This window comes from Pseudophryne corroboree, chromosome 5 (assembly GCF_028390025.1).
Source record: "Pseudophryne corroboree isolate aPseCor3 chromosome 5, aPseCor3.hap2, whole genome shotgun sequence".
NCBI classification, from domain to species: Eukaryota; Metazoa; Chordata; class Amphibia; order Anura; family Myobatrachidae; genus Pseudophryne; species Pseudophryne corroboree.
The window spans coordinates 254,985,514-255,003,981 of record NC_086448.1 but is presented as its reverse complement, the minus strand read 5'-3'; the positions used below and the strand labels follow the sequence as shown (position 1 = coordinate 255,003,981).

Genomic DNA, 18,468 nt, shown 5'->3' with positions numbered 1-18,468 from the left:
TTCCTTCTTGTACGGAAGGGTGTGCATGTGTGTTCTTATCACCTGATTAGGGAATTACATGATGCTCCTGGCTAGATGCTTTGGAATCCAACTGATTTGCCTGAGCCAGTGAGCGGGGATATATGGACGGGCCCGTTGCATCCCAGGAGGCCTGAAAGCTTGTGATCATTTGGTTCCAATCCACTGTCGCTCCATCATATCCCATTGTTATACTGTGGAACCTGTGGACTTAGGAGAAATACCGTTATCAACGGTAAGTTCTTACCATAACTTATATTTTTGCATGGTTTAGTCAAAGCTGCATATCAAATTGTACTTTAGTTGGAGAACTTGTATGTGTATATATTGTGAGGAGATCAAGGTAGTGGGTCACTATACTCTGGTAGATGGGGACCTCCAAATACACAGCAGCTAGGAAAGCAGTAGCCTAGTCCAGGTTTTTTGCGCAATCTAGCCGTAGCTAGGTTTATTATGCAGTACAGAAACACAAACCATAAAATAAATCCTAGCACATCTGGTCACTAACTAAACAGAATGGTTCCATCTCTGAGTGGTAAGACATATTGCCCCCACCACATTTGTACAGTACTCACCGACTGCACATCTGTGTGTCTGAACAAGCCTGCAACCTTTTCCCCAGGATGTGAGACCATGAATAAAGCTTTGACACGCCATTATTGGCCTCTACAGGTGCAAGTACTAATTAGCCTTATCTCAGGCTGAAGGTCTGAATACCCGAAATGGGTCTAATGGATGGAGTCCGCCCTCTCTCTCTATCCACAACCCCAGGAACCCCTAACCGGCTTTTACTAAAGCCAAAAACATCTATTCAGCATGTTTTGCAATCACAGACATATTCCAGGGATTTTAAATCATATAGGTTAGAAACCCTGGAACAAATATGTCTCCTGTGTACAGGCCTTTTACTATCAACTGTCTCTTACAGGCCTGGCCAACCTGTGGCTCTCCAGCTGTTGTAAAACTACATGTTCCATCATGCCTTGCCACAGTTTTGCTATAAGGGAATACTAAAACTTGTGGCAGGACAAGCTGGGTTATATCGTTTCACAACATCTGGAGAGCCACAGGTTGGCCAGGCCTGGACTATTACATTCCATAACAGCTCGGCATACTGATTACGGTTGGTCCTCCTAGGGGCAGACAGACAAAATAAATATCCGCAATACACTTGCCTGGAGAATACCTGTACCATGCTGACTATAAGTTAGCCCCTCCTGGTACCCTTGGCCATAAGATTAGGCTAAAAATATAGGGAAACCTACTGTGGCAGAATGAGTGTTTATTCTTCATGCTGGAGCTTGTAAAATTCTTTGCAGCAATGCTTATTATTACTACTTTAAAATGAATAACCCAAGTGAGCCTGGTCGGACTGGCGTCTGAACAGCTTGTCATGCCAGGCACAGTACTCCTTGTAAGGTATTTCAGATAGTACAGCCACAAAATAAATTTGCAGTGTGGTTTGACAGTTAAGGAGTTTGTAGTTTTTACTTACCAAACCATAATGATAAATCTTGCAGTTCAGAAAAAACACATCTAATGTGTAAATTCGATTTAAGTCCAATGTCTCAAGAAAATCTAGTTAGTTTTCTTTTGGTAACAAGAAAAGGGGGTGTTCCATAATGCAGTCATATACATTTTGAGCGAACCCCTATTAAAGTCCTGTGAAATGAAATCTGTTTGGTTGTGATGTGGCGGTCGCACATCACAGTATAAAATGAATGAGGCAGCAGTGAACGGCTTGCCCCTAATCTTTGGTGGTAACCTGAAATGACTCAGTTATATGCAGTTTCCCATAGACAGTAGCAGCTGAAATCACAAATTAATAGTGTGTGTTTCCGCAAATTACATGGTGTTTGAAGTAAGGTATCTTAATGTTTGGCAAAGACACACTAGGTAAAGTTTGACTGCAGGGAAGAGCAGACCAATTACTTTCTGTATGACGTATTTTTATACCTAAATTTTATTAATAAAACATGATGCAAGTTTATTCACTGTTCAGTAGAACAGTTCTGTTCAGGATGAATTAACCTTTTCTTTTTTACAGTGATGAAAAGCTTAAGCAAGACTCCTACTGACTGGGAGATTGAAAAGCTCAACAGTGAGTTGAAAATCCGGTCACTGGAGCAAGAAGTAAAATTGCTTCAGGAAGAATGCGGATGTCTCCAAGCGGAACTTCAAAGGACAAAGGTAATTGTCCATGTTGAGAAGTGTGCAGTAATAGCTTGGTGGGCATAAAGCCACCTACTTCTTATAGCGATCTCCGCTCTAGGCAGATATTTTTAAGGTGAAATCAATTTCAACTTTCACTATTAATCTCCGTATATCTCATACTTGTAATGTTATACATATGAATTAGACTAGAAGGCTTAATGGCTGAGAACGGGTAGGTTAACTGCTTAGAAACCAAATAGTGGTGAAAACTATGCATACTGCTTTCACATTTCTACACCAGAATGGAGTACACTTCTTAAATGTACACACACACACACACACACACACACACACACACACACACACACACACACACACACACACACACACACACACACACACACACACACACACACACACACACACACACACACACACACACACACACACACACACACACCTGATTCTGACTTAGCAGTTTTACACCCTGGCAGCACTGTGTTACACTGCAGGTGGAGCAGATCTTAAATGTGCAGAGATTTAGGCTTGAGAGGGGTGTGCCCAAATTCAAGTCTAAATTGCAGTGTTTAGGATTTATGGGCTACATGCAAAAGCAGCCAGTATTTGCCCTGCATGACAAAAAATTTATTTGCACACCTTCAATTACCTATTGGTTTGTCCAGGTGCACTGTTACTTGCTCTGTTTTGCTCTGCTCCACTCACTCTGGTCACTGCGTAGTTCTTTCCTCCTCTATCAGGGCATAAGGTCATGATCTATCGGAGTGCTCCGTGATTAGGCAGGATCTACCGGTCTCATCCTGCTCCTACTCAGGAGACATGCAGCTCCTTCCTCACCATAGGCAGAATTCACAGTACATAAAAAAAGAAGAAAATGGAGGGCACACAAATAAGGATTTAATAATAACACTTAAAACATCTGATGACTTACAGTGCATCCGGAAAGTATTCACAGTGCTTCACTTTTTCCACATTTTGATATGTACAGTTTTATTTCAAAATGGAATACATTCATTTTTTCCCTCAAAATTCTGTGCACAATACCCCATAATGACAACATGAAAAAAGATTTTTTGAGATTTTTGCAAATGTATTAAAAATAAAAAACCTAAGAAGTCACATGTACAAAAGTATTCACAGCCTTTGCCATGAAGCTCAAAATTGAGCTCAGGTGCATCCTGTTTCCACTGATCATCCTTGAGATGTTCCTACAGCTTATTTGGAGTCCACCTGTTGTAAATTCAGTTGATTGGACATGACTTGGAAAGGCACACACCTGTCTATTTAAGGTCCCACACTTGACAGTGCATGTGTGAGCGCAGACCAAGGATCAAGTCAAAGGAATTGTCTGTAGACCACCGAGACAGAATTGCCTCGAGGCACAAATCTAGGAAAGGGTACAGAAAAGTATCTGCTGCTTTCAAGGTCCCAATGAGCACAGTGGCCTCCATCATCCGTAAATGGAAGACGTTCGGAATCACCAGGACTCTTCCTAGAGCTGGCTGGCCGGCCGTCTAAACTGAGCGATCGGGGCAGAAGGGCCCTAGTCAGGGAGGTGACAAAGAATCTGATGGTCACTGTGTCAGAGCTACAGCATTCCTCTGTAAAGAGAGGGGAACCTTCCAGAAGGACAACCATCTCTGCAGCAATCCACCAATTAGGCCTGTATGGTAGAGTGGCCAGACGGAAGCCACTCCTTAGTAAAAAGCACATGGCAGCCCGCCTGGAGTTTGCCAAAATGCACCTGAAGGACTCTCATGAGAAACAAAATTCTCTTGTCTGATAAGACAAAGATTGAACTCTTTGGTGTGAATGCCAGGTGTCATGTTTGGAGGAAACCAGGCACCGCTCATCACCAGGCCAATACCATCCCTACAGTGAAGCTTGGTGGTGTCAGCATCGTGCTGTGGTATGTTTGGTGTGACTGCAGCAGTAGTGTATGAGGACACATCTGTATAGTCCTCCAAATACTTTTAGTACAGTTTGCCCAGACCTCCATCTCTGAGCTTACCTAAGGGTTGTGATAACTATTCTGATACCCTGAAGGCAAAGCTTTCATTTGCATTTCCAGTGTCTGAGATTTCAGATATCCTGACCTACATTTGTAATGTGATTAAATATACTTTGTGCTATGAGTCTTCTGCTTAACACATTGATAAATCTTAATTGTAGTTAATAGTAAGCTGAGCTAATAATACATGTTCTAAGGTCACACATGTCCAGATTTCACTGAATAGTTGGTTAAGGGTAGAGGCTCTGATCTAGGATGGGTTAGCTGTGAACATGACTTAGAGAGACAGTCATTAAGTACAAAGACTGATTAATCAGACTCACGCCAATATGACACACACTGCAATATTCTAGAAGTGAGGTTTAAATACCATGGGAGAGATTTATTAATGCTTGAAGAAAGATAAAGTACCAACCAATCAGCTCCTGTCATTTTAAATTTGACATGTTGTGCATCTCTTTTAAAATGATTCTGTCATCTACATACAGTGGCTTGAGCCTACTTTTCTGTGAACTGAACCCACAGTATGTTCATTAGAATGACTGCTTCCATTGTGTTTAGGCATGGTTTTTAAACTAGTGATACTGTATGTGTGAACTCTCCCCGGAGTTGTTATCAGTATACCGGCACCTATCATCCCGGCGGTCAGAATCCCGGCCGCGGGATGCCGGGCGCCGGAATGCCGGCAGTGGGGTGAGCGCAAAAGAGCCCCTTGCAGGCTCACTAAGCTTGCCATGCTGTGGACAAGGTGGCACGCTGTGTGCGCCACACTATTTATTCTCCCTCCAGGGGTGTCGTGGACACCCCAAGTGGCAGAATAGGTGTCGGGATCCCGGCACCGGTATGCTGAGCACCTGGATCCCGACGCCGGGATATTGAATGCATCGTCTCTCCCTGTGGGGTAACAGCAGATTAAAGGGGTACTGTAGCCCATCATACTCCGTAACTGCTTAATGTATTGGATTCAATATTTACAAATCAAATTAGGAGGTTCACAAATAATGAAATACATAAGAGGAATTTGGTGATCATAGCCAGATTGTGGGTTAACTACCAGTTTGAGTAATCAGCTGTACCAATTCCGCAATACATCATGCTGCATGGGTAGCCAAGCTCCTACTTTGTCTCCGTGGCCACCTTCATAACATTAGCTGCTGCCACAACTTCCAATATGGTTCCATCTTCCTCTGTCCCTCATTCCATCTATTCCACATCACCTGTAGTTGCACGAATGTGCCATGTATCATTTGCTATTCTAGTATTGGTGGCTGGCAATACTTTTGCCTTATAAGTAGAAACACAAATGTGCCTCTCAAATAGCTATACTTGCTGATCCTCTACATATATCCTATGTTCCCCACACCTTCTGTTCTATGACATTCTCCATAATCTGTCTGTATCATGCGTAATATGTTGACATCTTATAAATAAGGGATATTAACACGTATTTTGAAGTAAATTGACTCACCTAAGGGAGGTTCTTGGCAAAGGTTTGCATACATTAGTGTGGAACATTTGACATTCATTAGGGCAGGGATGGCCAACCAGTCAATAACAAAGACAAAAAATATTTTTTAGGTGTGTGAAAGAGCTGCAAAAATTAGGCATGTAGCCCTGTGCTCGCTATGCCACGTCCCTGGTATAAAATACACTGAAAAAGCCAGATCCAACATAAAATAAAATAAATAAAACCACGCTGCAGCTGGGATTTGTGTGTATGAGCAGCCCTGAAAAAATAGGAAAGTGACAACAATATGGGCCAGAGCGCTTGTTAAAGTATATCTGTGTAGTATGTGTCTGCAACAATTGTTGCTAAGTTATTGCTAATTATAACAGTGCAATGCCTGTAAAGAAAAATGGGTTAGTTTAATGTAAACAGCCCTTTTGTATATTGACAGTCCTTGGTTTTTAATCAGGGTTCCATTATATGCCGTTTTGGGAGAGATAAGGATGTTTGGCAAGATTTGCTGAAGCCCTAACTATCCCTAATCTACCAACCTTGTCCACGTTGATGGGGGGACACTGGTGTTTCTCCGTCCGGCTGGGTTCCCCGTCTGTGATGCCGCTTCACTCCGGCCGCGTCTTCTGTGCACCTTGCTGCACTGCAGCTGGGATTTGTGTGTTTAAGCAGCCCAAGGGCTGCTTAAACACACAAATCCCAGCTGCAGTGCAGCACGGCGCACAGAAGACGCGGCCGGAGTGAAGGGGCATCACGGAGTGGGGAACCTAGCCGGACGGAGAAACACCAGTGTGGGGGACAAGGTTGTGGGGGACGTGGACAAGGTTGGTAGATTAGGGATAGTTAGGGCTTCAGCAAATCTTGCCAAACATCCTCATCTCTCCCAAAACGGCATATAATGGAACCCTGATTAAAAACCAAGGACTGTCAATATACAAAAGGGCTGTTTACATTAAACTAACCCATTTTTCTTTACAGGTATTGCACTGTTACAATTAGCAATAACTTAGCAACAATTGTTGCAGACACATACTACACAGATATACTTTAACAAGCGCTCTGCCCAACATAAAATACGTTGAAAGAGCCACATAAAATACATTTAAAAGCCAGATCCAACATATAATACATTGAAAAAGCCAGATTCACATAATGCACTTCAGGTCCCCCCCCCATGCAACTATAGTTGCCCCTCATGTTGTCACTTCAGCCCCCCTGTGCCATTGCAGCAGCCTCTCATGTGTCACTCCAGCCCCCTGTGCCATTGCAGCAGCCCCCACTACGTGTCCAGCAGCTCCCACCCCGACCTGCAGAGGTCTGTGTCAAGTCACTGTAGTCATCCTCTGCTTGCCGATGGGTGTCTCACCTAGTATCCGGCTCTCTGTCACCGTGGTGCTGCATGCTGGATCTTTTGCAGTCACATGACCTTGAGTCACAGTGTCGGGAGCCACATTTGAATAAAGAAAGAGCTGCATGTTGGCCACTGCTGCCTTAGGGTGTATGTGATTGAGAAATCCTGGTTTAGACAACAGATTTACTTTAAAGTGTCTAACCTAGTGTTGTAGTACTTTGTATAGGCGTCAAAATCCATTTTCTTGTGTGTTAAGTTCCAATAATGTCACAAGGAATGGCCATGTAGTTTTTCTGTTGTCTGACTAGAAGTCATAATTCTTGTGGGTGGTAATAGCTACCGTTTTGTAAAAACTTGGGTATCGTGTTTGCACAACAGATGGAAAGTACAATTTATTTGTGCCAACTGTAATTTTTTCGCTCCTGAAAGTGAATGGATGTGGACTGTTTGGCCAAATGAAGGGGTCTATTTACTAAGCCTTGGATGGAGATAAAGTCGATGGAGATGAAGTCCCAGCCAATCAGCTCCTAACAGCCATGTCACAGGCTGTGTTTGAAAAATGGCAGGAGGTGATTAGCTGGTACTTTTATCTCCATCCACTTTATCGCCGTCCATGGCTTAATAAACAGACCCCTAAGTGCCAATTTCACAGGACACAGAATCCATGTGACTGCACTGATGGAGTTGTTTTAGTGCAGTTCTACTTGAAAGAAAATATATCAGTTCTAATTACAGTAATTGGTATACGTGATATATTGGTAGTAATTAATATCCCAGTCTGAATCTGTATATGAAGCACAACGGAACTTAGCATGGAAAAAAAGCGACAGCTGCTGCATCGTAGTACTCTGTATACAGATTCAGACTGTAGCACACAAGCGTTACACATGACATGAATCGGTACAGTCTCACAAAGCTGTTTTGTTGCATTGGGGTGGTATTCATGTGACCGGCGGTCAGCAGACCGACGGTCATATGACTTCCCGCAAAATCCCACCCACTCACTATCCCGATGGTCGGCATGTTGACCAACAGAGACTATTTCCACTCGTGGGTGTCCACCACACCCATAGAGTGGGAAAAGAACCCGTGGCGTCTGCAGGTCACCACCGAGCCAACAGCGTGGCGAGGCTGCAAGGGGCCGGGATCCCGGCGTCTGTATGCTGCCAGAATCCTGGCGTTCGGTCAGCCATACCCACCCGCTGCATTGCGTTGTGACCTGTCACACCGAGAAGAGATGTTTGACACAACTGCAGCAATAGTGTATGAGGACACGTCAATAACGTATTCCATTTGTTTCCAATACATTATTCAAGCTTGCCATTTCTGTATTGTTTAACAAAAGGCACTATGATGAGATGTGACTAGTTGTGATAAGTTTTTAATAATATGGCATAGGGCAAGGCCCATGAAGATGTGTTTTTAAATAAAACAAACCTTCAAGTTTCATTAGACACAAAATAATGCATTGAGGTTACACAGAAGGTCAAAAATGCTAGCACTCCTCATCTGTTGAATAACAGGAGTGGTTGCATTTTTTTGTGAGTATATAACACAATAGAGTGTCTTGTATACTATGCTCATAATGTAAGGGTTTCTACGTGCAACGTAAATCATCAGGAAATTGTCTGAGAAGCTAAATGTTTTCATTACAGTACAAGCATTTAGTTAAGCCATAGTATCTGTGTAAGAAGTCCATGGGGAAAGAGCATATATTTTTATATGTTGGCTTCGCTTTATAATTTACCCTGAATTAGTTTTCTTTATTTGTTATGTCCTTAACATACTGTGCATACAGTAACGGTGTTAAACTGCAGTGCCCACTAGGTGGCACCAAATTCAATGATATAAGATGGAGTAACCAGATTTGGTTTTATTTTGAATGCTGAAGAATTTCAAAACTTTTTTATTTTTTATTACTACATGTATAATAGTGTTCACCATGCAATTCAGAATTAATGTACTAATTATTTGGCAGGTGTAATATAGAGATTTATTGTTTACAATAGTGATTAGGATATTTTCTCATTTTAAGTACGCTACTTAATTCATAATTGTTACAAGGGAAATATTAGGTAACAAGTTGTCCAAATTGGCCTTTATACTTTTAAAATAATTGAATGTGCTTTACAAATATTATAGTAAACACCGAACAAATACCATCTTTGGCAACCAAAATATATTATGTGTATTACCTGCCTTGAGAGTAGGTGATTATATTGCCTTAGGTTTCCACTGCGAGAAGCCAGAAATCAATGAAACTCTGGAATTATAACACAATAGTATGCGGTTTATCCTCTGCAGCTATACTCCATTTCAGCGTAAGGGTTGCAAATGCTCAAGTGTTAAAAAAGGTCTTGACATTTTCCTTTTATGCATAGCCTTCAAATATGCCAGTCCCTTATTAAACACACAGTGGCAGATTTGACACCGAATGATAAATGGTGCTCTAGACAATCCGCTCCTAACTGTCATGTGTTCGAAAAATGTCCGGAATGGGATCCAAGACTAAACACTTCAGGGGAGATGTACTAAGCAGTGATTACAGTGGAGAAGTTGCCCATGGAAACCAATCAGCATTGACGTAACAATTATAATTTGCATACTATAATAGTATACAGAGCAGCTGACTGGTTGCCATGGGCAACTTCTCCACTGGCTCCCTTCTCCACTTTTATCACTGCTTAGTACATGTCCCCCTTAGTCCTTTGTCAATCCAGAGTCAGGCAGAAAATGTAGAAAAAGTGTTCCTATAAATGGTTATCCAACAAAACCAACTCTAAAGCTAGATACACGCCAAGCCAACTTGGCGGACGTGCCGCCAGAGCAGACAATTTAGGCGGGCAAACCCAGCTGACATCAGTCCCTGCAGCCAGTGTACGGGCGGTTACAGCCAGATGCGCTAATATATCTGAAGATATATCTGGCATCAGCTGTGCTGCAGGGCCGACGCGATATGTTTATGAACAACATTGTTCACGGGCATATCTGGTGTATGAACGCCCGTGTGTTCGAACAGATTATATACATATCCAGTGTGTACCTAGCTTCTTAAGTGTGTTTGTTTCCTGTTGTTTGTGTAAAAGGTGTGCATTTATCTCTGGTATGTCACAGAGGGAGGGAATAGCTTCTGATTCTGAGGCATCTCTATGAACATGGAACATGTAAAGCTGCCTGGTTTTGCTCTGTTCCTTGCCAGATGAAGTAAAAAATTTTTTTCCTGGTTTCCTATCTGAAATGTGACGCCTGCTACATTTTATAACTACATCAGAATACAAACAGCACCACTAGCTGGCCATTTACTTTTCTGTACTATAAAAGTTTTGCAAACTATAGTCTTAAGGTGCTCATACACTAGTGCGATTTGGGCCCTTTTCATCCGATTCCGACGCATTGGGTCAAGAAATCGGATGAAAAGTTGTCAAATCGCATGTGTTTTACCTCATATTCCGGGGCCATGCATCGGAGCCGGAGATCGCAAGGGCTGCACTGTAGATTTATTGGATCTGGCAGCCTTGGCTGGGATTGCATACGATACATAGTATGCAGAAGGACTGCATACGATGCATCGTATGTGATACTGCTGTCCAGGAAGCTTCCGGGCAGTTCAAGGGAAATCAATTTATTTTTTTCTAGTATTTTTATCTTTCATGTGCTAAAGGCAAGTAAGCAGTGAGTCCTGTCTCACAGTTAAGGGGGGTACATACATACAGATTTCTCCCAGAGATGTGTGCTGAGCGATCTACCACCCAGCGGTGAAGTGAGTGATCTGACTAGATTTGGCCTGCATGCAGGCCAATCTAGAGTCAGATTGCTTAGAATTTAAGCACACATCTCTACGTGTGTACCCCCCTTTAGATTAATTTCAATTAATGTCTTTTTTATTTTATTTTATTTTTTTGTACCGCTTTTGGTTAAACTTCTATTGAAAGTGAATGCTGTAATAGATGCAACCTGAAGGGTTCTGTAAGGTGAACTGACTAGATATAAATGTGCTGCTTGCAAAATTCATACACACACTCGGGTGACTGTAGCAGTACTTAATTATTGCCAATATCGGACGGCGTTATTTGTTTTGGATATAAGATTAGAGAATGTATGTGTGTATTGCTTGAATAGGAGTATTGTTGTACCCATTTACCGACTGTAGTGCTATGACAGTATGGTTTCAAAATGACATATCTGCGATACAATACATTTTATATTTATTGTCATCAATCAAAAATTTGACAATGCAGTTCAGTTTGTACAACACACCAGACAATGATAAAAAGTTAGGGCATAGGTATAAAAAGAGCACACATATGAGAGACTAGCTGAATATCCGTGCTTCGCTACGGGATGAGGATGGTAAATTAGAATTATAGTTGTTAGTTAATTTATTTTGGTTGGAGATCTAGTATATAGGCATATCTTGCTTCCCTGACCCACTTTGTGTAGTGGCCGGATCCCTTTTTGGTCCCCCAAGGGACCCTGCTCTTCCCACTATACAACTCTGTCTGTAGCTTCTAGCTGCCTCCATTCCCCTCTTCAAATCATGTCAGTGCCCCTGTGAAATGATCGATTTATTTACAGTTTCTTATGTAGCGCAGCACATTATGCATCTCCTGATATACTCTGTGTTGCTGGGAACCCTGCTCCTCCCACTATATAACTCTCAGCATGTGGCTTCCTGCTACCTCCATTCCTCTCCTCACATCATGTAACTGCCCCTGTCACATGCAGCCCTGTCCTGCCTGACATATCATGCATCTCTTAATATACTCTGTGCTGCTGGCCCACCCCTAGGGGTGCTAGGGCTGTGTTGCCCCCACAGTGTTTGTTCTCAGATTGTAAGTCATATGTGTACCAAGTTTGGTGTAAATTGCACCAGGCATTCCTGTGTTATGCTGTCTGCTGAAATACTCTGTGCTGATGCGTCACCCCTAGGGGGTGTCTTACCCGCAGTGTTTGTTCCCAGATTGAAAGTCATATGTGTAGCAAGTTTGCTGTAAATTGGTCCAGGCATTCCGGAGTTATGTTTCATTCATTCATTCATTCATTCATTCATTCATTCATTCATTCATTCATTCATTCATTCCGATTGCTGTGGATGGGCAGTGACAGTTGTTAAACCGGTTCATAGCAAGCACCTGGGACATAAGGAGAAGCTACCTGCCAACTTTCAACATTGTAGGCCTTCTAGTTTAAGAGATTTTGTGATGAGTCAATCATTGAGTCAGTCTCTTTTTTTTTTTTGCCGTAGAGATATACACTGCTCAAAAAAATAAAGGGAACACTTAAACAACACAATGTAACTCCAAGTAACTCACACTTCTGTGAAATCAAACTGTCCACTTAGGAAGCAACACTGATTGACAAACAATTTCACATGCTGTTGTGCAAATGGAATGGAAAATAGGTGGGAATTATAGGCAATTAGCAAGACACCCCCAATAAAGGAGTTGTTCTGCAGGTGGTGACCACAGACCACTTCTCCGTTCCTATGCTTTCTGGCTGATGTTTTGGTCACTTTTGAAAGCTGGCGGTGCTTTCACTCTAGTGGTAGCATGAGACGGAGTCTACAACCCACACAAGTGGCTCAGGTAGTGCAGCTCATCCAGGATGGCACATCAATGCGAGCTGTGGCAAGAAGGTTTGCTGTGTCTGTCAGCGTAGTGTCCAGAGCATGGAGGCGCTACCAGGAGACAGGCCAGTACATCAGGAGATGTGGAGGAGGGCAACAACCCAGCAGCAGGACCGTTACCTCCGCCTTTGTGCAAGGAGGAACAGGAGGAGCACTGCCAGAGCCCTGCAAAATGACCTCCAGCAAGCCACAAATGTGCATGTGTCTACTCAAACGATCAGAAACAGACTCCATGAGGGTGGTATGAGGGCCCGACGTCCACAGTTGGGGGTTGTGCTTACAGCCCAACACCATGCAGGATGTTTGCGATTTTCCACAGAACACCAAGATTGGCAAATTCGCCACTTGCGCCCTGTGCTCTTCACAGATGAAAGCAGGTTCTCACTGAGCACATGTGACAGACGTGACAGAGTCTGGAGACGCCAAGGAGAACGTTCTGCTGCCTGCAACATCCTCCAGCATGACCGGTTTGGCAGTGGGTCAGTAATGGTGTGGGGTGGCATTTCTTTGGGGGGCCGCACAGCTCTCCATGTGCTCGCCAGAGGTAGCCTGACTGCCATTAAGTACCGAGATGAGATCCTCAGACCCCTTGTGAGACCATATACTGGTGTGGTTGGCCCTGGGTTCCTCCTAATGCAAGACAATGCTAGACCTCATGTGGCTGGAGTGTCAGCAGTTCCTGCAAGACGAAGGCATTGATGCTATGGACTTGCCCGCCCGTACCCCAGACCTGAATCCAATTGAGCACATCATGTCTCGCTCCATCCACCAACGCCACGTTGCACCACAAACTGTCCAGAAGTTGGCGGATGCTTTAGTCCAGGTCTGGAAGGAGATCCCTCCGGAGACCATCCGCCACCTCATCAGGAGCATGCCCAGGCATTGTAGGGAGGTCATACAGGCACGTGGAGGCCACACACACTACTAAGCCTCATTTTGACTTGTTTTAAGGACATTACATCAAAGTTGGATCAGCCCGTAGTGTGTTTTTCCACTTTAATTTTGAGTGTGACTCCAAATCCAGACCTCCATGGGTTAATAAATTTGATTTCCATTGATAATTTTTGTGTGATTTTGTTGTCAGCACATTCAACTATGTAAAGAACAAAGTATTTAATAAGAATATTTCATTCATTCAGATCTAGGATGTGTTATTTTAGTGTTCCCTTTATTTTTTTGAGCAGTGTATATATATATATATATATATATATATACACACACACACACACACACACACACACACACACAGATATATATCTATCTCTAATATGAGAGAGAGAGATGACACATTATTCCCAATGAGTGTTTATCATGCGCATCTCCCAGTTTAATGTATATTTTAGAAGACTGACACTACTACTCAGCGAACGTAAAGGATATCTTATAAGACTACACTATGTAGACAAAAGTGATTTGTCATCGTAGGCTGAACAATGTCACGTTTCTAGGGCGACGCTGGTAGCTTGACCTTCAGTGTCACGTTTGGTCACTGTACTTAGGGCGGAATTGCAAAACATACTGCCTGCTGTTGTCCAGGAACTTGTGGACAGTTTGCCAAGAAGGTGGTGGACCTACAAAGTACTGACATCAATAAAATCACTTGTCTACATAGTGTCTTTTACACGCTACTTTTATGAGAGATTAATGTATAATTTCTGTTTTGTATTATAGGATGCAGCTGTAGACAAAAGTCTGTCTGGTAAAGAGGATTCGGAAGACCATGGCACTGAAAGGTAACTATGAATTTCGCGGAAATGCTCAAAGTTTAAGACATTATTTAAGTTTTAGTTGCAGTGCAGGCAGATACACAGGTGTGTCAGGTTTCATAAGCTACCAACAGAGCTTTCCAACCAGAGGAGAGAGAGGAGGGTGAAGAGAGCTATAAAACCCCCTTTCACATCCCAAAAATAACCCGGGATCGACCTGGCATATTGCGGGGTCGACACGAGTCACTGTGCGATGTGAAAGGGGCCATGGGGAATTCCCGGGTTATATTGATATATCTCAACCTGGGGTATAAGAAGGGTAATTCCCGAGTTGAATACCGGGTCATTGGCAGTGTAAATGGGTTCCCGGGTCGATGTGACCCGGGACATGCTCACTACACAGGGAGAGGCGGAGCGGAAATGAGCTCATCTCCCAGCGCCGCCGCCCCCGCTGCAGGCTCCCCCCTCCCCCGCCGCTATGGCAACCGACCCGGCATTTTCCCTGGTCGGGAAGCCTGCCGTTAGGGTCCAATGCCGGATCCCACCCTAGAAGGACCTGTTTACAGTATCTGGTTGGGATCCGGCATTGAAGATGTGAAAGGGGTTTTAGTGACACAGGGATTCTAGCTTCTCCTCTGCCCCACCTGTGTGTCTGGGTCCTGTGTAACCTGTTATCTAGTGAGGGTCTAGAAATAGACACACACACAGAGTCCTAATGAGTCCTGTGCCAGTGTTTAAGTCGTTTTTAGCCCCCCTGTACTGTCTGTTTGGATTTACGGCAATATTTGTGCTTTATTGTAATTTCCCTCTACAGTGCTACAGGACACTTTATGGTGCCATATAAATAACGGATAATAATACAGTGCTAGTATTAGTACGTTAGGGATACTGTCCACATGGTGGCTGCATGAAGGAATGTTTTGTAATCTATTGCATTTGGAGTAAAGCGTCCTTTAATATTTTGTGCTGTATCTGAAATTGAAGATCACTAAAAGCAGCTATTATACATTGATAAGTGTGTTTAAGAGCTACATAATGCTAGCAGATATTTTCTAGTATGCTATCCATCTCCTCTCCTGATGCTTGGACATTGTAGTAAGATGTATTACTGGAAGACAGGCGAGTCCGCTCACATATCTAGTGACATGTATATTATAAACACTGAGGTAAGATGTTTCAAAATTACATACAGATGGAGCCTCCGTTATTCAGGCTCCATCCTTGAATAGAGAGCGTCTCAATCCGGGCGCGCGCGCCCAGACAGAGACGCTTACAGTTGGAAGCGGCTCGTGCACTCCCGGCGTGACTTGGCTGACGGATCGCCTAGTCGCGCCGGGAGTGCACGCCTGCGCCTTGGGAGCCAAGATAAGGAAGGCTATATACCATTACACCTACATTACTGCTATAGTCCCTAACCTGCACGACTATATTTGTTGCTTGCATGTGAGTCAAAATGAAATCGTGATGATTTTGCTATTTTGTGGTTTGGCAGCAGACTCTAAAAGGATACGTGCTGCATATGCCAGCAATCAAGCCCGTCCATTTTCTCTGTGGTGTTACTTGTGATACTGCAGTATTTCTTCCAGCTCTGCAGACTATGATGACAAAGTAACAGGCTGCCTCACATCTTATTACAATAACAGCAGTTCTATAACAGGGGTATAGCAGTGGCCCTGACACAAACCTTACTGGGCTCAGAACTGGGAGCATGTTTTGCACACCAAGTTTTAACAAAATATAAATAGAATGACAACACACACAGCCGCAGGAAGCCATACCGGCGGTTTCCATGGCTAATTAAATCCGGCCCATAGACAGAATGTTTAAAACATGTTTGAAGCTCATAAGCAGACTTCACATTATTATTGAGCTGATTATTGTTCAGATATTTCTACTAATATGGCTAGATCATATTTTACATACAAACCTCACAACAGGCGTGTTATGTATTTAATATTATTGACCTTTTAATCATTGCTCCCATGACTGATCAGGTTATCCCCTGGGGAAGGGCACCCAATTCCTATCCTCTCAAAACATAATCATCAGCATGCCAAAGCAGAACCAACCAGAAATGAATCGCATAATGTAGGTGGCCACAAAGTGAAGATAATTGTTTGATGCTCATCACGGTATATTTAGTGGTGTTGCATTTACATTGTAGGTCTAACATTATATAACATACTTACAAAGTTCCAAGCAATGTGGCAATAGATGTGAGACATTACAAATGACTAAACTGGAAGGTACCACTGCATAATTGTGTCACCGCTAACACAGTTTTCATCACCTGTAATTTTGTCTCAACCACATGAAAACCAATACCAGCAAAACATGTGCTAATTCAGTAATTGCAGAAAAATACAGTAAGATTTACATTCTGAAGTATTCCAGTCACTTGAGGAACTGATCTGTGTAACATTATACTGTATTTAGGGGTTTGGTATGATTTACCGGTGGCCGAACACGGCATCCCGCCCTCCAGCCGTATTTAGATATTAAATTTCTTGCATAATTGTTTACTGTTTAAATTTAAAATGGAGTTAATATTTACCTTACACATTTAATGGAGAAGTAAAACGGCCCAATAAATAAAAAAATATATATGTAATCTGATCTCTTGCTTCAAGTATTAACATGTGGTTTCTGTATTATGAGGGAACCTATTGTCATGTAGAATTATTTGATTGTATTTCTCCTTGCAAAGACCGTCACTGGCTTTCACAATGCATGTCATTTACATATGAGGTGTCCTTCAGAGCATTGCTGGAAATTGACAAGTAAAGGTGGGTCTGTATGAGTTTACCCTAGATTTAAGGAGAAAATTTGTTTTACAGTCTAAACTGAGGTTTATGCTTCCAAAATGGAATACTGACGTAACTGTTTAAGCTGGAGCGTCGGTGACATCTTTGTCCATTATATCTAATGTGGGTTTGCTAGGAATATGAGTGTTATTTATTCCTGTTTATTTTTTTTTATAAATATAGTGAGATACAAAAAAATGAAGAAAAAAAACCTAACAAACAAAGACATGGGTTGTGGCTATGGTGTAGACAGCATGTTCTGTAGGCTCTCCGGCACAGTCTCCTGAACTACCTCCTGTGCCTCAGAGCCCATTGTAGATGGCCTGTGTGCGAGTACTTGCGAGATCCGACTGAGCTGTGACCTGGGACTGGAGGCCATGAAATACCACCTGACACCACTGTTGCGGACTTAGGCAATGCTGGCATCCACTTGCTTAAATTCTTATGCTTTGTATTTTGTGCATTATGGTTTTCATCAGAGACCAACCTCTGCAAAGTAGCACATGACCTTTTAGGTCGCTTTACTCAAAGTTTATTCTTTGTGTAAAGTCTACTTGATCCTTCTGTGTTTTACACTGTTGATGTCACTCCCTCTCCCTAAGGTTCTATACTAAGGGGTATATTCAATAACTGTCGGAAGCTGCCGTCTTGTCAGAAAGACGGCAGCTTCCGACAGTTTTAGGTCGGAAGGGGTTCCGACCTATTCATTAGTGCCCCGTTTATTCCGACAAGTCGGGAAACCTGACTTGTCGGAATGCACGCTGATCCGCCGATCACCTTGCATTGTCGGAAGCGGGGCCAAACCTGACAGGTTTTAGCCTGTCTCCTCATCTCAATCCGACTTTAAAAAAAGTCGGATTGAGATGAGGAGACTAGTGGTGCTGCGGGGAAGGCAGAGATCGGCAGGCTGCGGGGGGACATGTCTGCGGCGGCGGGGGGAGGCACTGCAGGGAGAGAGGTACCTGGCCATCCCCCGGCCAGGCACCTCTATCCCTGCAGCGCCTCACCTCGCCGCCGCAGATATGTCCCCCCGCAGTCAGCTCCTGCCGCCGTTCTCTGCTCCCCCTGCCGCAGACATGTCCCCCGCAACTTGCTCCCCCTGCCGCCGTCCCGCCTCCGCCATCTGCACCGCTGCTGTCAGCGCATCAGCAGGCGCTGACAGCAGCGGCAGCACAGGACCTGTGTATGGCCAAATCCGACAGTCATATTTGGCCATCCATTGAATAGGGGTTGTCGGGTCCATTCCGACAACTGCATGTTGGAATGGACCCGACTCTTAATGAATATACCCCATAGTCGACATGTAACACTTTGGCTTGTT

At 43.4% G+C, this 18,468-nt stretch overlaps 1 protein-coding gene across 2 annotated transcripts in view; it reads left to right on the top strand.

The window, feature by feature from the left end:
• Positions 1–18,468, top strand: part of AZI2 (5-azacytidine induced 2) — a 197,451-nt gene that overhangs the window by 136,428 nt on the left and 42,555 nt on the right. For both annotated transcript variants that reach the window (XM_063922274.1, XM_063922275.1), the window contains 2 exons: positions 2,066–2,208; positions 14,309–14,370. In XM_063922274.1, coding sequence (XP_063778344.1) covers positions 2,066–2,208; positions 14,309–14,370 — 205 coding nt within the window. The remainder of the gene's footprint in view (positions 1–2,065; positions 2,209–14,308; positions 14,371–18,468) is intronic.